This window comes from Mesocricetus auratus, unplaced genomic scaffold, assembly GCF_017639785.1.
Source record: "Mesocricetus auratus isolate SY011 unplaced genomic scaffold, BCM_Maur_2.0 Super-Scaffold_100022, whole genome shotgun sequence".
NCBI lineage: Eukaryota > Metazoa > Chordata > Mammalia > Rodentia > Cricetidae > Mesocricetus > Mesocricetus auratus.
In genome coordinates this window covers 37,969,531-37,992,805 of record NW_024429203.1, presented here as the reverse complement: position 1 = coordinate 37,992,805, position 23,275 = coordinate 37,969,531, and the positions used below count along the sequence as shown (strand labels likewise).

The 23,275-nt window shown below is 47.8% G+C and overlaps 1 protein-coding gene across 3 annotated transcripts; it reads right to left on the bottom strand.

The window, feature by feature from the left end:
- Positions 1-641: 641 nt before the first annotated feature.
- Positions 642-23,257, bottom strand: Pkm (pyruvate kinase M1/2). Of its 3 annotated transcripts, none has more exons than XM_040729809.1 (12): positions 21,119-21,183; positions 16,327-16,443; positions 14,577-14,743; positions 13,620-13,711; positions 10,263-10,394; positions 9,596-9,782; positions 8,447-8,717; positions 7,689-7,839; positions 7,346-7,498; positions 4,559-4,725; positions 1,834-2,015; positions 642-1,283 (listed from the first exon to the last, which is right to left on the bottom strand). In XM_040729809.1, the coding sequence occupies exons 1-12, from the start codon at positions 21,166-21,168 to the stop codon at positions 1,177-1,179; spliced, it is 1,776 nt and encodes a 591-aa protein (XP_040585743.1). In that variant the 5' UTR covers positions 21,169-21,183; the 3' UTR covers positions 642-1,176. The 3 variants fall into 3 exon arrangements, with proteins under 3 accessions (XP_040585743.1, XP_040585744.1, XP_021082538.2); XM_040729810.1 differs by lacking the exon at positions 4,559-4,725 and adding an exon at positions 3,997-4,163; XM_021226879.2 differs by lacking the exons at positions 4,559-4,725; positions 16,327-16,443; positions 21,119-21,183 and adding exons at positions 3,997-4,163; positions 23,100-23,257.
- Between the last annotated feature and the right edge of the window lie 18 nt (positions 23,258-23,275).

Below are 23,275 nucleotides of genomic sequence, written 5' to 3'. Positions count from 1 at the left end.
CGTTAGGTCTTGAAAATTGCGAGGTCCGAGAAGCCAGGCCTGCAACTATTATTATAGGTCCACACACTGGGTGGTGGTAACAAGCTAACGCAGGCGCCTTTATTCTATTCCAGTTCTGTCCTCTTTTGTTCATTGACCTGAGCTCTAGGCGCTCCAACTTCTCAGGCCTCAGGTATCTCCACTGGATGGTTTTGGCTTTTGGGAATAACCAGGAGCAAAGTGGAGGTCCTGCAGTACCTAGTTCCTGAGTGTTTTAACTGTTATGGAACCTGAGGGTTTTCTGGTGTCAAGACTCATCCCATAGCACCCTAAAAGCGTTATTTACTACAGGGGCCAACCCGCTAGCACAAGAGTCACCTAAGTCCTTGAGTCTAGGAATCATTACAGGTCCAAGTTGGACTTGTTTCTGGCCATTCTCCTCTTTGTCCTCAACAGAATAGTGTCCTTTCCAACACAGCCCAGATGCTGGGACAGGCAATATATATATTTATTCAGTATGTAGATATATAGCATTCAGTTGCCCTGCATGTCATCTGGTGGAGCTATAGCACCCAAGGCCGGGCACAAGGCTGTCGTCACTTTCACCTGCTCAGAGGGCAGGGCTCAACCACTCCCCCCAGCAGAAAAGAACACGACACAGGTGCTTCAGCTGCTGTTTATTGACATTCAGGTGGGCACTATAGCAACAGGCCTGGAGATGCTGCAGAAGAGGAGGTGGAGAGTGGAGTGTGTGTGCCTGCAGTCACAGCTGAGTGGAGTGCACAAGGAGGAACGGGGAGGCCAAAGCTGTTGGGGAAGCAAATCAGGCCCAGGGTCAAGGGTTATCTACACAGGAACCTGGGCCCCACGCCCTAAGCCCCGACTCTTGCTGTCTCCTGACAGCCAGGCCATGGCTGGGCAACTTTCTACAGGAGCAAAACAGAGATGTTGCTGCCCTTTTGTGATAAAGGCAGAGGGTTTCCAATTCTGCATTCCTCCTTCACCCCTAGCTTGGGTAGGGCCATGATAGACAGCTGGGCTCTAGTCCATATTTCAAAGGCATTAATTTTCCCTGGTGTCCCAGCCCACCAGCGCCACAGTATGGCCCAGAGTGAGCTCTACAAGCGTTGCTGGCCTAATGGATGGGATGGGGGAGGGGAATGGGACAAGGGCTAGAAGAGGGGCTCCAGAGCGCCATCAAGGCACAGGCACGACACGCATGGTGTTGGTGAAGCCAGAGCCAGGGCGCCACCCAGTCAGCACAATGACCACATCTCCCTTCTTGAAGAAGCCTCGGGCCTTGCCTGAAAGAGCAGAAAGGTTGGTGAACAGAGGTAAACACTTGGGGTAACTGCCCCAAACGGCGCCAATTGAAAAATCACTACTCCCTCCTACCACAAGGTGGCATTTCCCTCATAGCCCAGGGGCAAGCCAGGCATTCCAGGGCAAACGACCCAAAGAGCTACCTACAATCCCCTTGCATATGATGGGGGATCAGGCCACCCGAAACCACAAGGTGGTGCAAACTTCCTAGCCTAAACAATGGCTGAACTCAGACTGTAGGGACCTTTCGAGATCATTCAGAGCCAGCTGCCTCCTCTCGCCCCAATGTCCAACCTTATAGAGGAACAATGGCCACAGCAGCAGTACATAACCTATGTGCCCCGCCCACAGCACAGTAGCCCCAGCCAGTCTTAATGAGGAGAGGCAATTAATTTTGCCTTGAGCCCCAAACTGGGAGGGTGAGGACAAAATAAGGCTTAGCCCAAGACTTCAGAGAATTAAGTTTCAGGATTCCCACAAACCCACAAAGCCATTGCTCAGCACCCCATCTTCTTGCTTCCAGTTACATACCAACATTCATGGCCAAATTCACACGGAGGTCTACATCCTCAGCCCAGGCGTCCAATACCGCATCTTTACACAGCACAGGGAAGATGCCACGGTACAGATGGGCCTGACGAGCTGTCTGGGGATTGCGAGTCACAGCAATGATGGGAGCACGTGGGCGGTACCTAGCCACCTGGTGAGCGCTCCTGAGATAGGAAACAGGATAGACCGTAAAACACTTGTCACAAGACCCAGGAGACACACTTTCAGCAGGAGCTCACTCGCTAACACAACTGAGGAACAGGCCTTGCCCACTGAGAGCTTACTCTGTTCCAGGGACTGGCCAGCCCCACATCCTGTCCTTTGTTCTTTCTAAACTGTGCTGTTGGTTTCAGTAGGGAGTCCCACAGGACCCATCCCTCCCATAGTGTGAACCTTTCTGTGTAGCAGGGAGAGAGCTTTGGGCAATCAAGCACCCACAGCTGCCAGTAACATTTAAAAACCAAGCAGCACACAACTAGCTCCTGGTATCTGCAATCAGCAGCAGCAAGGCCACAAGACTCAGGGAGCAAACATTAAGACTGTGTTACTATGCTGTTCCCAAGGCAGTTCCCAAAACACACTCGGTGCTACAGAAAAATTTCTAAGGCTTTAGAAATCCAGGCAGTGACCAGGCATTGCACAGTAAATGCTTAGCTCCTCTAGATCCTTTGGGAATGCAGTGATCCCTTCTCAAAACAGCCTGTGACAGGTGTCCACTTCTAGCAGGTGTCTGAGGCTTGCTGAATCAACCAACAAGAAGTACTGTGGAAACCAGACAAAACATAGCAGAGACTAACTACCCTTCTTCATGCTGGCCTGCATCCACAAGGCCTTGAAAGGGTGGCTGCTGGAATCAGCAAGTTCTCAGTGTAACCCCAGAAGCTTAGAGCTAATAGCCAAAGTGCAGGGGCTGAGGTACAAACTCAGCATAGATCTTTTTTTTTGTTTTTACGAGACAGGTTTTCTCAGTATTGTTTGAGGCTGTCAGTCCAACCAGGCCTTGAACGAACAAAGATCCGCCTGCCTCTGCCTCCCAAGTGCTGGGATTAAAGGCGTGCGTCACCAACGCCCGGCTCAGCATAGATCTTATAGCTCACTAATGACCTTCCTTCCTCTGCCTCATGAGCATGGACATTACACGCCTGGATATTTTCACTTATTGTGTAGTGTGTGTGTGGCGCACACAGGTCCATGTCTGTGTGCCACGTGCAGAGGCCATGAGTTGGTACCAGGTACCACCCTTTAACTCTCCACACTTCATTCTTTTTCACTTTATGCCTAAGGGCATTTTCCCCACACATGCACCTGTGTACCACATGCACGTACCTCCTGCAGGGGTTAGAGGAGGGCATTGGACTCCTCTAGAACTATACAGACATTTGTGAGCTGCCATGCAGGTGTGCTGGGCCTCTGGAAGAGCAGCCAGTGCCCTCAGAGGACAAGTCACCTCTCCTAATCACATTTTCTGACAGGATCTTACAGAATCTGTAACTCTTGACTGGCTTGATGGGAAGCCCTGAGTACCCTCCTGGCTGCATGCATTCTTACCATAGGTGCTAGATTCCAGTTCAAACCCTTGTGCAACAAGTACTTTACCTGCTCAGATGTTATCTCAAACCCCTCCAAGTGGAATTTTTTTTGTTTTGTTTTCAAGACAAGGTTTCTCTGTTTAGCTTTGGAGACTGGCACTCTCTCTATAGACCAAGCTGGCCTCAAACTCAGGGATATCTGCCTGCCTCTGCCTCCGAAGTGCTGGGAGTAAAGGCGAGCACTATCACTGCTTGGTCCAAGTGGAATTTTCAAGTGCTTATCACATTAGTGTATCTGCCGACACCCATATGATACCAGGGGTCAGCTGGTATCCTTCCTTTGTGGGTTCTGGAGACCAAATATAGGTCAGGCTTGCATAGCAAGCAAGTTTAGCAGTTGAGCTAAACTCTCACCTGCCCACCAATGTATTTTTCAAGACCACATGGTAACTAAACTAGGCAAAACTGGATATTTGCTTCCCATTGTGAGGCAAGCTCAATTTATTGGAGCCAAATGGTTTGGTATACCTTTGGTGGCAGCCAAACTTGGCCCAGAGCCACTCTTGGGGTTGCCAATTGAGGAGAGCATCCCCAGGGAGCCATTGCCGCCTCCTACCTGCCAGATTTGGTGAGCACGATAATAGCCCCACTGCAACACTTGAAAGAGGCCTCCACGGCACCTACGGCAGCAGCTTCTGTGGGGTCGCTGGTAATAGGCGCCAGACGGCGGAGTTCCTCGAATAACTGCAAGTGGTAGATGGCGGCCTCTGCCTCACGGGCAATCTAGGGGAGCAACATCCGTCCAGAGGGACGAAGGGAGGGGGGACAGGGCTTTGTCAGAGCTTTGTCACAAATGGAGAGGGATGGTGAGTCACAGACAACTGGGAAGATGTCCCCTGGCAAAAAAGGGCCAGGAGGAACAGTCACTGAACTCTTCTAAATTGAGCAAATTAAAAAACTCCACAGAAACCATCCTCACCGGTGCCTGTGACTTCCACTGTCCCCATGAGGGAGTACTTTGGTTCTGCCCTATAATATGACCTTCCTGGCTGCCTTCCTGAATGAAGGAGAGAGGCTGTGCCCAAGCTCAGGCACAAAGCTGGCCTAGTTGCCTTTTCCTGAAGTGGCTGGAGTGAGAAGCGGTTATCCTATAGCAATACCTGCCCTCAGGGCCCTACCTGCCAGACTCCGTCAGAACTATCAAAGCTCCTGCTAAACATTTATAAGAAGCCTCCACGCTGCCCATGGCCATGGCCTCCATGAGGTCTGTGGAGGGATTGGAGGCTCGCACAAGTTCTTCAAACAGCAGACGGTGGAACATGGCTGCCTCAGCCTCTCGAGCTATCTGTAAGGGTTAGGGTAGTAGGGATAAGAGGGATGAAGACAAGAACAGGAGAGACAATACATGGAAAGACAAGAGGGGATTAATCAGAGAGGAAGGTAGTTAAGCCTGTCCTTTGGGCAGATACAGAGGCAGGGTGGTCCAAGTCCAATACAAAAAAACTTTTCCTTTCTGGAAAGACTTTATTTACCCACTTGGGATTTCCCCCTCCAATTTCTTTTTTATCCCCCCTGGCCCCATGAGTTTTTGAGATCTTACACCGTGGCCCTTATTGGCCATAAACTTGCCCCTGCCGGCCTCAAAGTCATTCTTGGTCTGAGCCTTCCAAGTACTGGGATAATGGGCACGCACAATCAATATCTGGCTATAAATGTTTTTTTTTTGACTAAAGCTAAGAAAGGGACAAAGTGTTAGGCCCTAGGACCTTGACATGGAAAGATGCCAAGGCAGAGGCCACATCACTTCCATCTGACCACACTGCCTCATGACACAGCTATAACAGGAAGGAATTGAATAGGCCCTTCCCTCTTCACACGGCTGTCTGACTACAACAGGGCTTCCAGCCCAGCTGGACACACGGGCACTTTCCCAGTGTTTACAGTGGAAACACTGAGGCAGCTCTGGAAAGCTGGGGTCAAGGGTTAAGAGTTGCACAGTGTACCAGCCCTACAGAAAACGGTGGAAAGCCTGGCTCACTCGAGAGCAGTACATTGAACAACCATGTGAAGAGAATGATGCCCATGAAAGCATGCATGCATGTCAAAATACAGATTAAAACTTAGTAATTAAACCTGTTGCAAGAAAGCTAGCATTACATTACAGATACCTGTTCAGGTAAGGAAATAGAATGCAATAATCACCAGCATCTTAGTATGGGAGGGATGAGAAGGAACCAGCAAATCACCTCACTGATTTGACAATATAAGCAGATTCACAAGCAGAAAAGTATTCCTTTGGTTAAGAATGGAATGCACACAGTGCAAAGAACCAAGAACCATAGCCAGGGTGCCTAGCTCTGAATTCCAGGTCATGAACTGCATCCGTTAGACACAGGAGGAAACAGCAAATAGGTAGGGGAGAAGCTGTCCGAAGTGTTAATGGAGAGAAAGGGTTGTACTCCATGGAGGGGCAGCCAGTTTAACCCAGATTCTGTGACTCATCTTCTGAGCAGCGCCATGCAGTCCCAAGGTTCCAAGGTGTCTTGTCCATAGGAAAGACCAGGGCATGGAAGATAGGACCCGGCCACATCTGCTGTTCCAGCATGGTGCAGCAAATGGACCCGTGGCGGGCACCACAGAAAGTACACCTGGCCTCAAACCCATATTATCACATCATGTGATTCTCATTCACAGATTGGGGTCATGAAGATTACATCGTGTTCAGAGGCTTATCTAAAATTTAATGACGGCAGTAAATGTTTAATGCTAACGCTATAATTACTATCTCATCAAACCCATCTTAGGGCAAGGTCTTGAGGTCATATAACTTGCCTCCAGCTATACATACATTATGTGGTTACATGCTTCAGAATACCCAGTCAACGTTGTCCTTAACCTGTTCCTGACCACGCTGTGGCCGGATGACTAAGCAGATAAGGGCTATGCGGTGTAAAAGCAGGAAGGCAGCAACTGAAGGCACAAGGTTGTCTGGGACAAGGAGCAACTACTTGCCATGGGCAGCTCTGTGAGCCCAGAATACCAATCAGAACAGCAACAGGGCTTGTTTGTCAGTTTCAGAAGAGGCACAGATAATAAAGCCATAGAAAAGTTTAAACAGCCACGAATACAGTTCACCTTGGAATTTCTGCAAACTCAATAATCAGACACAGATGAAGAAAGGTATGATGGCTAATCCAGAGAGTGCTGTTCTTTTGTTTTTTTCAGTTGGCTTAAATATGGGGACTGGTGGAACTGGGGTCACAAAAAGGCCAGGGGTCTATGACAGACTATGGACACCCCTATGGAGGGCCTCACCCTCCCTGGGGAAGTGAGGGGATATTGGGGGGTTGGTGGGAGGGCACAGAAGGAAGGGAGGGAAACAGAGAGGGACCTGGAATTGACATGTGAAACAACCTTGATTCTACTTTAAATTTAAAAAGAAAAAAAAAAAGGACAGGGGTCCTTTGCTGGCTGAAAATGGAGTAGAAAAGCTCAAGGAGTTAATTTACAATACTCTTTCATCAGGTAAAAGTAAAAGCCCAGTTCCAGGGCAGAACATAGGGCTCAGGAACTGGGTCTCCATCGGTAAGATGCTGCTGCTGAAAGTCTATTGTTCCTAAGCACTTTTCCTTCCACCCCCAGCTCTATTTTGTACCCCTAGTTTAGGTGTGGCACAGCAAGGGATGCAGTCCCAGGACACAGGTACCATGCAAAGCCAGCTCAAAACAGCTCAGCGTGGTGGGTACAGCCTGCAGTGGAGAAGCATCTGTCCATGGGACTAGTTAGTAGGGTATCAACCCATGAGACCAAATGGGAACAAACTCTTAGCTCTTTCAGACTAGAGCAGAGGTACCAGGCCTCTGTAATCAGAGTGGCATCCTCCAGGGAAGAAGGCGAAAGAGAAGAGATGATGAAAAGGAAGCAGAAGCCTGTGTTGCTTCCACCCCAGGCTCAGAAGAACTTACCAGGTGCTGCATGCGGACAGCTTCCAGAGGGTAATCCCCCTTGGCTGTTTCTCCTGACAGCATGATGCAGTCAGCTCCATCAAGGACTGCATTGGCCACATCACTGCCCTCAGCACGGGTTGGGCGAGGTTTCTTGATCATGCTCTCCAGCATCTAGGAGGGGACAGACGAGCATTCAGTGAGACTATGGGCCATGTTCAGTGATAAGCAATTGCCAAGATGACTCTCTGGATAGTGTGTAGGAGCAGAGGACAGCTATGTATATGCACACGTGTCTGTAGAACAGGGACCATGGGACAAGACCCAAAGAGTACACACACAAAAGAAAGGAAGAAGCCCTTGCCTGAGTGGCACAGATGACAGGCTTTCCAGCTCGGTTGCATCGTCCGATCATCATCTTCTGAGCCAAGAAGACCTTCTCTGCAGGAATCTCAATGCCCAGGTCACCACGAGCCACCATGATCCCATCACTGGCCTCCAAAATCTCATCAAACCTGATGCAGAGGAGAGATGATATATAACAGGAAGCACAGAATAAAGGATGCCTACTACTCAGGCATCCAAGCAACCCCGAGTAGTAGGCTTGCTGGGTTCCTTACACCACTATGACTGCTTCACGGAGCAGAAGAAGGGTGAGGCGGATGATCTTTAGTCGCGTGGCCTGACTTCTCTTCCGTCTGGCTCTTATAGCCCCTTGTATAGTACTTCTCTAATTGGTACTTCCAACAAAGAGCGAGGCCAGCAGGTGCCCATGGCTTCACTTAGCTAAGGTTTCTGAGTGCTGACCTTTGAGGTGCCCCGCCCGGAGTCCCTACAGGGCTGAAGGAACATCCAGGTCCAATAGCACCTATGGCTTATCAAGATGGAACAGGTGCCAAGTGAGTCACCCTACTTTGCCTTTGAACACCAACTTAACCAAGCAAGCATCATATGCTTTCTTTCCTATGGGAAGTCGAACAGACCACTGTCAGAATCATTGTTTTCCAAGTGAAGACTATGATTCTACAAGCTTCAGCATGGATACCAGACCTGGCAGGCTGCATCTGCTGGGCAGAGATCCAGGATTCCCCCAACCCCAAGACAGGTGGCTACAGGACTCACCTGCGGACGCCTTCATGGTTCTCGATTTTGCTGATGATCTTGATGTTCTTGCCCTTCTCTCCCAGGACCTTCCTAACCTCATGCACATCGGCTGCCTTGCGGATGAAAGACGCAAACACCATGTCTACATCCTGCTCCACCCCAAACTTCAGGTCCTGGATGTCCTTTTCTGACACAGCAGGGAGATCCACAGCAGCTCCAGGGAGGTTCACCCCCTTCTTGCTGCCCAAGGAGCCACCATTCTCCACCTCTGTCACCAGGAAGTCAGCACCTGTGTAGGTGAAGGATCAGAGTGGTGAGGACCAGCCTCATCTTGCAGGCAGTCAGCAGTAGGGTCCCCTGCCCCTTTCCCAATGTCAGTGCATCACATGGAGGAGTCACAAGCAAGCCAGATTACAATATGATGTTGTAAGTCAGTTTCTACACCTGTAAACAATACCTATGTACAGGTTGCTAAGAAATTTTGAGTTCTGGGTGTGGTAGCGCAGCTTAATTATCCTAGCACTCAAGATGCAGAAAAAACCCAGTTCAAGACTAAGGTGGTCTACACAGTGGTCTCCTACTCAGTCAGGGCTACAAAGTGAGACCTTGTCTCAGAATAAATAGCCAGGCTAGTGAATCAGGAGTTCAATCTCACCTCAGTTACACAGTAAAGCCCAGCCTAGGCAACAGGAAACCCTCTCTTAAAACCAAAATGAAACAATGAACACATAAACCACTTAGCCATGTAAGATGTAGCTGGCATTCAAAGGTACTTAGGAGGACGGGAGAGATGGCAATTGCCACCAACCACATGGTTGGTTCACAACCATCTGTAATGAGATTTGGTGCCCTCTTCTGTCACGTAGGTATACATTCAGGCAGAACACCATGCATATAAAAGTAAATAAATCTTTAAAAAACAAAATTCAAAGGCACATAGAAATATTTTACATGCCACATTGAGAGACCCACCTGCCATTGGACCCCAAGTGTTAGGACTAAATGCCAAGGCTCGCCCACCCACCTGTTCCTTGGGAGTTTGTTTTTTTTTACTTCTGATCCTCCAGAGATGGAAGCCAGGTCCTCCTCATACATGGTAGGCAAGGAGTTAAAATAGATTCAACTTGAGAGCCCTAGAGATGTGAATTGGTCATGGACCATGCATACCTTTCTCCTTCACCTGCAGTGAAATGAGCCCGTCATCCACGTAGATCTTGCTGCCCACCTCCACCACCTTACAGATGTTCTTATAGTCCAGCCACAGGATGTTCTCATCACACTTCTCCATGTAGGCATTGTCCAGGGTGATCTTCAGGGTGGCTCCCTTCTTCAGCTCCACTTCTGCAGTGCCGCTCTGTAGATTCAAGACAGCCCATGGGTGTGTGAACTGCAGAAGTCAGCACCCCTGCTCAAACCCGGGTTCAAACTACCAAGAGACCTTCTTCCTTTGAATAAATTTTTACCATCTTTGTTTACTGAGGAAACAGGAAGAAAAAGCCCTGTTCACTAGTGAGACTTAGGTAATAATCTCGTGCAGGGATTGGAGAGATGGCACTCATTGTTCATGCAGAAGATTTAGGTTCAATTCCCAGCATCCATATGGTGGCTCAAAAATATCCATAACTCCAGTTCCAGGGGACACAGAATCTTTCAGCAGCTGGTCCACAGTATGCACAGCCACACAAAACACCCACACCCATATACATTACTAAAAATACTATCATTGGTAGACTTAAACTCTAAAACACTAACCCAGACAGTCAGAAACTAGAGAAGGCAACCAGAGAGGGAGGGCTGCCTACTCTCAGCACTCCTGGCTTCCTGGGATACTCACGCCTTTGATGAGTCCAGTCCTGATCTCAGGTCCCTTTGTGTCCAGAGCCACAGCAACAGGTCGGTAGAGGATGGGGTCAGATGCGAAGCTTTCTGTGGCTGTACGCACATTCTTGATAGTTTCTGCATGATACTGGGGAAAGAAGGGAGATTGATTGACAGGAGCCCTGCACAACTGACTCCAGTTCCTATTCCCTACTTGTTTAAACTCTATCCTCACCCCATCCCATAATCTGATCAGCATCCATTCCTCTCTCCCAACTTTAAACACCACAGAACTAACCCCAACAGCAAACCCGAAGACACGGTCATTAAACCCACTCAGGGCAGGAATGTGAATCCATCCACTATTAAAAGCAGTTTTATGTCCCTTCAGTTGCCCCAATATCCCTAGGACTCAGAGAAGGCTAACAAATGGGGCAGGTAAAGGACCCAGGATTTGTGTTTGAAGTCTGCCCTGGCAGTCCGTGTCCACTATTGATCCCAACCTCAATTCAAACCCAAAGTTGTTGACTCAAGTTAACAATGGTCCAAGCTAAACAGCTCATTGCGGGTCATATGTAGACGCCTCCTTTCACAATCACTTTCTTAGGTCTGATTAGATATGGAAGAGGGACCGGTGATCAGTGGCCCATCTCTGGTAACTATCCTTTGCTATTCTTCACTTGCAATAATATCCTTAAAAGTCGGTTCCTTTTTCTAGTTGGGAGTCAGAGCCAAGACATCTAAAGAATCTGCGGACAGTGTGCCACCACTGATAACACATCACTTTAAGGGGTTTGCCTTTTAACTACTGCATGCAGTTAAGACACCTGGAAGCCTGCTTGTTATCTACAGGGTATAGGGGCAGAGCTGGTACCAGTTCTTCATCTACAAGCTCCTGAGAGCTGGATCTCTTCTGACAGTAGCACTAATTAGAGAGGCACTAATAGCTTTTTGGAATTTGCCCTAAATTTCCATAGAAGAATTATGGTTGTGTAATTTCTACTTTATAGGACTTAAAATCTTTCCCCCTGACCTAATGTATCTTTGTAAGTATGAGTGAGGTTTGAACCCAGGGATTTGTTCTTGCTGAGCTAAACACCTTAGCCCCTTCACAAGTGTTCTAAACATACAGTTGGCCTCATGTATATAAAACTGCATTATAATCCCAATGGTTAGAACTTGGGTGTTTCATTATGAAGATTCTTTGGCTAACCCAGGGTGACAAAGGTAGATTGTGTCTTCTGTCACAGCTATGGTTTTGCTGGCACATTACCAAATAGTGAGGACTGAGACCATGAGTGCCATCCTTGTAGAGGCTCTAAATTTAGGCTATTTAAAAGTCAGCACGGCAGCATAGCACTGCCTGTTCAGCAAGTGTTCATCTTTCCCATGTGACTAGCAAGAAGTGTAATTACAAGACTGCCAAGGATGTGAAAGGATCAGATACAGCTGGTAGATGTACTGTCAGAGGGAGGGAGTACTATTCCAGTGTCTCCAGAAGAGCTTAAAACCATCAAGATGAGCAAAAACACCCCAGCTCATCGAAGGAGCACATGAAATAAGACACCTGACACATGGTCTCAAACTGTGCACATCACACATTATAAGAACAGCTTGACAAAATCTTCTGGAGTTAACTTCACCTCATTCTAAAAACCTAAAATGAATAAATAAAGCCCAAGTCTAATCTAGGAATGAGATTCAAAGTACAGATAATCTCCAAATGCTTTTTTTTTTTTGGTTTTTCGAGACAGGGTTTCTGTATTGTTTGAGGCTATAGGTCCAGCCCAGCCTCGAACTCACAGAGATCCGCCTGCCTCTGCCTCCCGAGTACTGGGATTAAAGGCGTGCGCCACCACCGCCCCCAAATGCTTCTTATAGTAAAAAAAAAAAAAAGTCAAGCTGGAGCTGGCCACTGCCCAGCAGGTCTGACTCTCACTGGCCACCCCCATCACAGAGTAGCACAGTATTATTTTACAGAATCCAAATGCCTTGAAACCTAAAAGTCATGTCCCCAAATTTATTTTCTGACTGTCCTGCAAATCGGAGACCATGCAGATTCTACTTACAAGAACCATGGCAAGTGGATCTAATCTTGCCTGAGTTGTGCTTACCCTTGTGTTTATTCCTGGTAGTTCCTGCTGATAGCAACAGAGCTTGGAAAGCAACAAGCTTCCTCCTTTTGGTTTAACAGGATTTTGCTATGTTCCTGAGGCTTGTCTCCAACTCGTTACATATACCAAGGCAGTTCTGTACCACATCTAACAAGGAGGTGTCATATACTGCGTAGGTACTTACTAGACTATCCTAGGTACCATGACATTTGGGGGCAAGCCTCTACTAGGCTGTTTATGGAATATGGGTTATGGAATCTATGATGAGTCTCATGTTCTGGGAAGGAGGGGTTCACTTTCTTGGATAGCTCTTCCTCCTCTATTTTTAGTCTAAACTTCCAAAGGTCAGAGGGCAGAATAGAGCACATGGTAATACTTTTACAGGACACAAACCAAGTGGGAGAGAACTGTGCTCACCAGTAGAAATTCCAGTTTGAAAGTATTTGAGATGTAACTCTTCATCTGCCAGAATGGGTTGTTCTAAACTTGAGAGCACGGGAGCTTTTCTTTTCTTTTTCTTTTTTTTTTTTTTGGTTTTTTGAGACAGGGTTTCTCTGTATTGTTTTGGAGGCTGTGCTGGAATTCGCTTGGTAGACCAGGCTGGTCTCGAACTCACAGAGATCCACCTGCCTCTGCTGGGACTAAAGGCGAGTGTCACCAACGCCCGGTGCATGGGAGCTTTTCTAACTTACAGTTGTCATTTGTTTCCTGCATATAACCTCCCCACCAGTCTGAATATTTAATGAATAGCCCCAGCTCAAATGCATTCCTACCTCACCTTATGGAGGGACACCCGATGCTAGAAAAACAATGCCAATGGATTGGGAGTATGACCCACCACAGACTTTGTACACTAGACTCAGTCAAGTGGAAACTCCTATGGCCCTACCTAATCATCTCAGGACTGAACTAAGCCAGAATCAACCCTACTGCATGAGCAGACTCATAGGAGCCACTGGAGAAACCCTGAGGCATTGTTGCCAAGTGCAGAGCTAAGACAGATGAAGGCCCAGAGGGGTTACAGCTAAATCCTTCCTGCCTTTTGTGAAGGTTAAGGGTAGGGGCAGCCCTGGTCCTTGACAAAGCAGGCCTTGTTTGTCTAGTCCAACAAAGGTGACACTTGGGAAAAAGGGAATCCAGGTTGGGCTAGGACAATGTCCCATTCACGAAGAAACTGGGGTTCACACCTGCTGGGAATATCGTTAATGAATACCACACCTGTTTCCAATAAATGTCCTAGCAATCTAGCTGAGGCCTACCTCATGAGTTCCATGAGAGAAATTCAGACGAGCCACATTCATTCCAGATTTGATCATCTCCTTCAGCATGTCCACAGACCGGGAAGCAGGACCTATTAACAAATATATGAAGCCACTGGCAGAAAACCATGACAAGAAAATGTGTGTAATTTTCTCAGCATCAAATTCTTCATCCTTTCATTGCTTTTAAATCATTAACTCCAAAACTTAACAGAAAGTATTATACTAGTCAACTTTCCTAATTTATGTATATGAGGGGAAACACTGCCACTCTCTATAAATTCTTCAGGGCCCCTCATATAATCAGGAAAAGTGGAGGGTAGAATTAAGCAGTTTCCTTTGCCCCCAAGATGTTGGTGACACACAGACCATGTGAAAAAGATCTGAGGTCTCAGAAATACTCCTGCAAAGATCACCTAAGGAAGACCTCCTGAACTTCACCTATCACAGAAAACAAAGTGTACTTTCTTGTTTTTGGTTTGAGACAGGCTTTCTTAGTGTAGCCCTGGCTGTCCTGGAATTAGCTCTGTAGACTAGGCCAACTCAAACTCACTGATAGATTCCCCTGCTCCTGCCCCGTGAGTGCTGGGATTAAAGGCAAATGCCCCCACCACTACCCGGCAAAGCACACATTTTTTTTTTTTTTTTTTTGGTTTTGAGACAGGGTTTCTCTGCATTGTTTTGGAGGCTGTCCTGGAACTCACTTTGTAGACCAGGCTGGCCTCGAACTCACAGAGATCCGCCTGCCTCTGCCTCCCGAGTGCTGGGATTAAAGGCGTGCGCCTCCAACGCCCGGCTAAAGCACACATTTTTTAATGGGCATTTCCTATGACTTCAGTTCCCCTAGAAATATGTACAGTGCCTCACTCAGAACCAGGTTAGTCTTGTAATTGCTATGCTTTTTAGGAGACCATCAGGTAGGAAGCCTCCACTTAGGGGGGTGCCACACTCACTCACCAATGGTACAAATGATGCCAGTGTTGCGAGCCGTGATGGGTGAGGAGTCAATGTCCAGGCGGCACATATGTTCCAGGAAGGTGTCAGCCATGGCTGCATGGAGCTGCTGGGTCTGAATGAAGGCAGTTCCGGCTTCGCTGTGTGGTTTCATCATGGTTTCTGAACTCCTGGGTCCCGGGGAGTTGAAGAGTACAATTAGACTTGGCAGTGCTTAATGAGCCACTTGGCATAGGCAACTGACCCCACTTACACATTAACCCAGTATGATTGCTCTGTGCACAAGTTACACAGAGGCCTGGCACGTGCTGGTTATGTGGGTGCTCCTCAAATTGGGCTAAGGGCTCAATGTCACTGTAAGCAAACAGCAAGACCTTGATGAACAAAAGTAACTTCCTATCCAATGCAGGGGGCAGTGCAAGCAGGAGTATCACAAGAGCTGCTATTTCTATAGCTTTCACACCAATCCTAAAAAGGACATCATTTTACATACATGAAGAAAACGCCACCAGCTGTAAGTACTTTCCTCCCCCAAAGTTGTAACCAATCTATCAGCATACAAACACCTGATAAGGCACCAATCCAAAAGTATGAGCTTTGGTAGGGTACCCACATAGCCTCTTTACCATGTTTACCCAAACTCAAAAATATGGTCCCATGGACCAAGGAAACAAATACTGTCCCCAGCCCTTTTTACCTCCAAAGTTCTAGGTTTTCACTGGCCTCGTTGCCCTAACTTATTCTTTAGCTTCTATTAGACATAAGACCATAAGATCCAAATGATAGGCAACAAAAAAGTAGTTCTTCTGGGCAAGAAGCAAAATCCCAGAACTCTTTAGCAAAAACACAACAGCAACAATTACAAGACACACAAAGCAAATTTTGCTCACAAGAGCACTGGAACAGCTCCAAAGTCATTAATTACACCAAGTAGTCGTCTGTAACCTAGGAAACAGAATTGCACAGTAGCTAGCCTCAGATAGCCTAGAATCCACTCTATAACCTAAGTTGACCTTGAACTCATTCTTTTATCTATCTTCCCAAGTGCTGACATTAGACATGGCTTCCCCAGGCCTAGCTTCTAAGCATCTGCATTCCCTCCCTGTCTGATAGGTAGAGCACTCTGAGTAGCCTGAGCATCCGTTCCAGGTAATTAACCACCCAGGTCACAATCCCAACAGCTTCCTGACCTCTGCTTTAACTTTATTACCAATTTACAACTAAATGCTCACTGAGCTGGTTAGAGAACATAACTCTGTAGAAGCCTTGTGTTTTACGAATATTGAGGCTTAAATGAAGCTGGGTGTCCTTCTCATCTGAGTTCTCAGGCCAAAGAACTCAGACCCAAAACTCTCCAGTCTGAGTTCACAATAATCCCCCCATCCTTGCTCTGCCCCGACTCCCAGTAAAGGACCTTGCCTATGCCAACCATGGAGTTTTTGGACCACTGAAGAATATGCATCTAAAAATCACTTCTGCTTCCTGAGACCTGGGGACCTCTGTAACCTACTAGTGATGCAATGCAAATGGAGGCTGGCATTGAACTCACACCCGTCTATGAGTTCCAGCCTCCTGGGTGCTGGATTCCAGGGGTGCACCACTATTCACTGCAGAATTCAACTATGAAGTCAGCATGAGTGGGACAGACACTGAACCCACTTTCCTGAAGAGTCACCAGATGCTGCTTCTCTCCAACTGAGACATCCAGGCTCCTTGCAAACATATGCCTGAGGCCACTGATGATTAGTCATACCTTTGGCTCTCTGGGTCTGGGCTTCCGGTGACATATTGCTGTTTTTTTGACTCAGGGTGGCTCCTTGACCTCACTTGGAAAGACTGCTCAGAGCTGAGTACAGTTTGCCCTGGAGAGCTGCACAAGGATTGAGGTGAATTCTGAGGTCTTTGTAGTAACTACCTTAACCAGGTAGAAATTGCTCTTAGGTAGATTCAGCTACTAAGCACACACACACACACACACACATACTCCTCACTTGCTTCCCAGTGGTATTCCATCCACCTAACACCCAAAAATTGCAATGTAGTTTTAGGGGTGTGTGGTCGGCACTGCGCAGAGATTAGGAATTCTGGGGATGGAACCAGGGTCACCAGAAACAAGTTCCTTCATCCACTGAGCTATCTCGTGGATGACTTTGTTTTCTTTCATTTTTTTCCAGCAGAGGCTCACACTATCCCATGCTGGCTTCGCTCACAAAGATCCTCCTCCTATCTCAACTTCCCAAGTGTTAAATGTACAGGCATGAGTCACTAGGACTGACTCCCTCTGAAATGCCTTTATAAACCTGTTAATTTACTACCATCCCTATTTTCTTGAGAGGGTCTCACTAAGTAGCTCTGGCTGGCCTGGAATTCACTATGTATTGCCTCTCTCCTCAAGGTTGAGGTTACAGGCGTGCACCGCCAGTCTCTAAGTTTATATAAAAACCTGGTCTCCTCCACCTTAAGATAAAAGCCTTCAGAGGATAAATGTCAAAATTACCAGTCTGTTACCTGGGTGGCAGTATTTATTTCCATGTTCCCTCCTCCTTCTCTCAAACAGTGTCTCACTATATAGCCCTGCCTACTGGAGGTGCTACTTAGATCAGACAGGTCTCCAATTCAGAAATCTGCCTGCTGCTGCTTTCCTAATGCTGCTAGTGTCACTGTGCTCAGTGTCACATCCTTTATCCATAAAACTGTTGATGTGGCCAGGTGGTGGTGCACACCTTTAACCCCAGCACTTGGGAGGACTGTTACACAAAGAAAACCCCATCTCAAAACCAAAACAAAAAAAGTTGATATGAAATGCTTTAAGAAGCCGGGTGTTGGTGGCGCACGCCTTTAATCCCAGCACTTGGTTGGCAGAGGCAGGTGGATCTCTGCGAGTTTGAAGCCAGCCTGGTCTACAGAGCTAGTTACAGGACAGTCTCCAAAGCTACATAGAGAAACCCTCTCGAAGAAAAAAAAAACCAAAAAAAAAAATGCTTTAAGAAAAACGAAGTGTAAATAAATCTTTAAAAAGTTCCATGGCAGAGTCCAGTAATTTTCTTTTCCTGCTTTGCCTGTTCTAAGGGTTGACAGTACAACCCTTGTTAGATAAGGGCTGCTGCCTTCAGGGCCCGGAAATGCAATTTAGCAGGTAAAATTTTAAAAATTTCAACCTGCTTTCCCATTTAAAATTAACCTGTAACCTGCAGACTAGCTTGCTACCAGATACAAAGTGACAAGTAGAAACATGTATCAATCAATGGATGGAGACAAATAAACTTCCAGCAAAACTTTAAGTGAGTCCCCTACCAACACTAACCTGCTTCTCTCTTCCAGGCTCTGAGACCTGGAATGCTCCCCGAAACCAGGGCTCTCCTGCCTATCTCATGACCCCTATGGAGCCCCACAACTCAAACCAACCATGTATCTATATATATTATATATAGAAACCCTTTTCTGAGCTCTTTTCTGGCTCAGGAAAGCAGCTCTGGCCCTACTTTCTTAGGGCACATTGAGCGTCCATGAAGGGCTTGCCCTATTGGCTAGCTACTTGTGTAGTAGTGCCTGCCAGGTCATGCGGCCCCACCCATGCCAGCATCCTCCTCCTTAGGAGGCACCCACATGCACAGCCAACCTCCAGCCAGCAGCAGAAGCCTGGCGAATCCAATGACAGGGGTAAACACCATGCTCAGGGACAGGAGCCTTACTCTTGAGCCTGAGCCCTTGAAGCAGTATCTTCCTCAGAGCCATTGCCCCTCTGTGAGAAAGGAGACAGCAGCCCAGGCTTCAGTGTGGGCCACAGGTTGAGGCATGCATAGGCCCAGCTCAGATCACCTGGTTTTGCCTTCCCTCATCTCAGGCACAAAAGGCATAAGAACAAATAATAAAAACTGCCCAAGGCTACCTTGATTCCTAGAGCTGGCACTGTCAGGCCATGTACCACCACTGCCTGGCTCATTTATTTAAGACATGGCTACCCTAAAACTCAAGATATCCATCTGCCCTTGCCTCCTAAATGCTGGAATTAAAGGCATTTGCTACCATGCCCAGGGGGAGGTCTACTTCTTAACCCTAGCAAATTCAGTATCAGAAAGGTCTGGTGTTACTAGGAGTTTCAGCTAAAAATTTCTGTGGGGGTCAAAAAAAATTAAACAAGCAAAAATCATCTCTTATTTAATCTTAACCTCACCGGTCCTACTGTAAATTCTTTCAAGGAATTATGAGGACCACTCCCCCAGAAAGACCATTTTACTTCAGGACAGAAAGTCAGGTCAAAGAAACTCCAGTCCTTAGTACCAAGGATCTCCTGGAACTAGTTTGAGCCAGAAGGAGGTGATTTGGGAGAAAGTTCCTGTTCTCTTGGCACATGGTGGCCTCCTTAGCAGGCTTCAGTGGCTAGTGTTTCTGGGAATGATGCCCACGCTCTGGACCCTGCTTAGGAGTCTAGGGAACCAGGTGTAAGCAGAATGCACAATGGCCTCCAAAACTGGAGGCACATTCTCGGCATCTAAAGGAGTGCCCTGAATGGGAGGGGGATTAACTCCGGAAGGCAGCACCAGCTGTCCAAGAGCACTGACCTACTTACTATGAGTGCCTGTCTTCAGTGACCTTTATAGGATCCCAACTATTGACTTCCTTCCCAAGGGGGAGAAAGACCTCAAACCCTGCATTTCTACCACCTAAAACCCAGCATCAACAACGACCTGTATTTTTAGACTTTCCAAAAATAAAAGTATTTTGATTGTGTCTGGGACTGGCCTTGAGCTCATCAAGCAGCTGAGGCTGAATATATTCCAATTCTCCTGCCACCACCTCTTGAATGTTGGGATTAAAGACATGCTACTATGTCCGTTTTATGTAGTGCTAGTGATGGATCAAGACTTTGTGCAGGTTAGGCAACCATTTTTACCAAGAGCTACATTACCAGCTCTTTCTTGAACTCAAGGTTTGGCTGCCTCTGCCTCCAGAGTGCTAAGATTAAAAATGTGTGCTACCACACCCGGTATTTCCCTACTCCTTAAGTTTGGACTCCTGAAAAATGGGCATGGCTTAAAATCTTTTACACTTATTGCTGGAAATACCAGTAGTTCAAACTCAAAATATGACCTGTAGGTTAATTTAAAAATGTTTGGAAGGGATGCAGCTTCCTTTAGAGCTTGGCTGGCTTTGGGAAAGAGGCTTAGAGTTCCTCAGACCCTTCAGTGGATAAGGTGCCTCAGAGGCCACCAGAGGTACTGCAGTTCAGAAGCCCTCCCTGCCTCCTACGTGCAGAGAGGCACAAACTACGGTAGGGGTGTGGCCTCACTGCACAGCTTGGTGTCTTTAAGACCACCCCCAGTCCTGAGCTGAGCAGCTACACTAAGCCTTAAGAGGCCAGCAGGGGTTTGCAGGCCACCACCCATGTAGGCTCACCTCTTCTTACTCCATATCCAGTCCAAGTCTGGCTCTTGGGAAAAATTGCAACACCCAAGAAAGTATCATGTCAGGAATTCACCAAAAAGTCTGTCATTTATTCCTGTCTGTACTAGAGTCTACAGGGATGACTCAGTCTGTAAGTACTCTTACCAGTAATGTATAAAACCTCACAGGCGTCAAATCATTCTTGTAGTTTACCAGTTAATTTGGCTTGGGTATTTGGGATGATCCAGAAACTGAAAGTCAAGTGAGTCATTTTCCTCTACCTCAATCTCCACCTTAGTGCTTGGCCAACTCATCTTGACTTCCTGTAGAAAAGCTGAAGCAAAAGACACTAAAGCCCAAGTAATGTGAGTTTAATGCAACCGATTTTTATCCCTACCTTCCTGCCCATTACTGTTTCCTCATTTCTTCTACTCAATATTAAGAAATCAACAGCTTTAAGAAATAAGATGTCCTTTCCTGTGACCAACACCTTCATGTCACAACAGATGGCATATCCAACCCTCATGAGATTGAGTTGTTTGGAGTCAGCTATGAAATGTGCCATGTCATTCACTGGGAACGTGGATTTTTTTCTTTTGAGACACTATGAGTTTCTATGTAGCACAGGCTGGCCTGAACTCAGCCATCTGCCTGTGTTTGTCTCCAGAGTGCTGGGATTAAAGGAGTCTTGGGCCATTACACTTGGCTGGGACACAGTTCTTAGTATTAACTCTTTGTAAAACAAATTTCCCTGTGAATTAAACAATTACTTTAAATATAATGTTTAAAAATGAAAACAGATGTGTACTAGAAAGCGATCAATTAGTTTGGCTTAATAAGCAGTAACTCAAATGATTTCACAGAAACTGCCATTCTGGATACTTGTTCCATGAGAAGCTGCTGTCCTATCACATATAGACTAGGAGCAAACACTCACACTTCTGCTCTTAGGGTAGCACAAAGGACCTGGTCACCGGCATTTTGCTGGCCCCTCCCCCATAGGGCTTCAGACTGAGTAGTCTGAAACTGGAGATCCTGGCGCGAACCACCATGCAGCCTGGGTGACACATGCTTAACTTAGGGAAATGCATGCTAGCTCAGTATTGACTGACTAAGCAGGGGCCTTACTAAACCTGGAAGAACCAAATTTCCCTACTCACCCAATGATGAGAATCCTTTCGAATGCCGCTAAGTTGAAAGGCTGAGTCATCTTTGCCCAGACCCGGTGATGGATTACACTACACTTTCCCACAGAACAGCCTCACTGCCTTACCTACAGCATCCTCAGGCACCAGAGGGTAAATTGTTAGCTAACAATGGTACCTTGAATCTCGACCCATGCCCCTCCCTTCTGAACCTTAGAAAAGAGCCACACCCTGAGTATTGGGGCAACAGAACTTACTGCAACAATCTCCAAACCCAACTTCCTACAAGACAGCGGGTCTTACAGGAATAATCAGGGACGAGAATCGGAAGACATAGACTTGGGTACCTGTTTCTTTGTTTCTACCCCTACGGTCGAAGACAAAAGCTGCTACATTTCTGTTTAGATAGCTGGCTCCTTCCTCGGGAGTTGCAAAGTAACATTAGCTACATTGTAAACACTCACTGGAATCCAGAGAGAATTCGTTTCCAAGGGGATACTGGGTGTCCAGAGCCTTCCTGCCTCCCCAAGCTTAGCCCTAAACAAAGACTCAGTATCTTAGTATTCAACAAAACTGTATTTCATTCACTGACAAAAAAAGACACGTGCACGCCCTTCTGGCCATTTTACCTGAGATTAGTCACTGCATCCAGTACGCCCCGTACATACACGGAGACCAATAACTTCAGCAGCCTGGAGCAAATGTCTCCACTTGTGACGCAGGACCAGAGGCTGAACCACCTCAGAAAATTAATTAATCACATCACATTCCAAAAATCCTGTTTACATCCGCCAATGCCTCCACACAGGACTGGACCTACATTACGAAGCTCACTTTATCCTATCAATCTCCTGGGGTTGGAAGAGAGACATCTTTCCATGACTGTATTTCTATGTAACCTTCAGACTAGGTGCTTTCCTGCCGTTTCATCCCTGGGTGCGGGCCACCTCGTGCAGCCCCATCCTTCCTCACAGCACTGACTTGACAATTTTTGCTTCCCTAATTAGACTGCACTCTGTGGGCTATGAGCGTTCCGGTCGTGTCCGGCTGTATCTCCATTCGGAAACCGGCCTTGGTTGATCGCCCACCTCCCCACCCCCAGCCAGCACGCTGGAGCAGTGCAGCAGGCTGGTCCAGGCACCCTGCGGTACGTGCAGCCCGGCCACCGCAGGATGGTGCGCTTGCACGTGCCCCGCAGGGCTCGGATAGCCCGGAGCACGAGTGCTTCGCCGGCAACCAGATGAATTTGCGGCCGCACAAAATAGGAAGGAATAGCGGCCATCCCTTCTTGCCCCACCACCGGGAAGACTGCTGTTACGTAACCGGTCGCTACATCTCTCTGGATGGCCACTGACTGCATCCTACCCACACGCCGCGGACCACGAGGGCCAGAGGGGAGTCCGCGGACGTGACCAGAATGCGGAGGGCGGGGGCAGCTGCGCGGAGGGGGAGGGGCGAGGATCCGGATGCTGAAAGGATGCAGTGGCGCGGACGTGACCAGAATGGAGGGGGAGGGGCGACCTGGAGCAGCGAACGCGGCCCTGGAAGAGCACGCTGACCTGAATGGAGGATGAATTCGGGGGCACAAGGGGGAGAGCAGCTGTTATTTCGAGGAGAGATTACAAAGAGGGCACCGAAGGGAAGGGGTTAGCACAATACTAGAAAAAAGGGAAAAAGAACTACTAGTGAATGCAGGAGGATGAGCTTCGGAGAAGAGTGGGAGAGAACAGGGCGTAGAGGATGGCAGAAGTGAGATAAGAGGGTGGAACCAGATTGAGAAGGAAAGGAGAGGAACCAGAACCAGCGCGTGGGAAGGAGCTGGCTGGCCCCTCTGTCTTTGGAAGCCCAGGACCTGTGCTCGAGTGTAGATTCTCCCCCAACCCAGACTGGGATGCACGATGCCAGGAGCCTTGGTCCCGCGTGGGCAGGCGGGCCTGCGCTCCGCAGAAGCAGGCATCGGCCATGGACCCCGATAGCGTAGGCTCTCCCCGCTCACCTCGGGCGTGCTCCGGAGTGTGCACCGATGCCTAAGTGGGACGACTGAAGGGTCCGGACGAGTCACGGGTGTGCGGGAGAGCGCCTCCTGGGCCTCAAGGTTATCCCAGCTGCGGCCCGCCGCAATCCCTCCGCAGCCCCGCCCCTCGCCCAATCCCCGCGGCGGTCAGCGGCGCC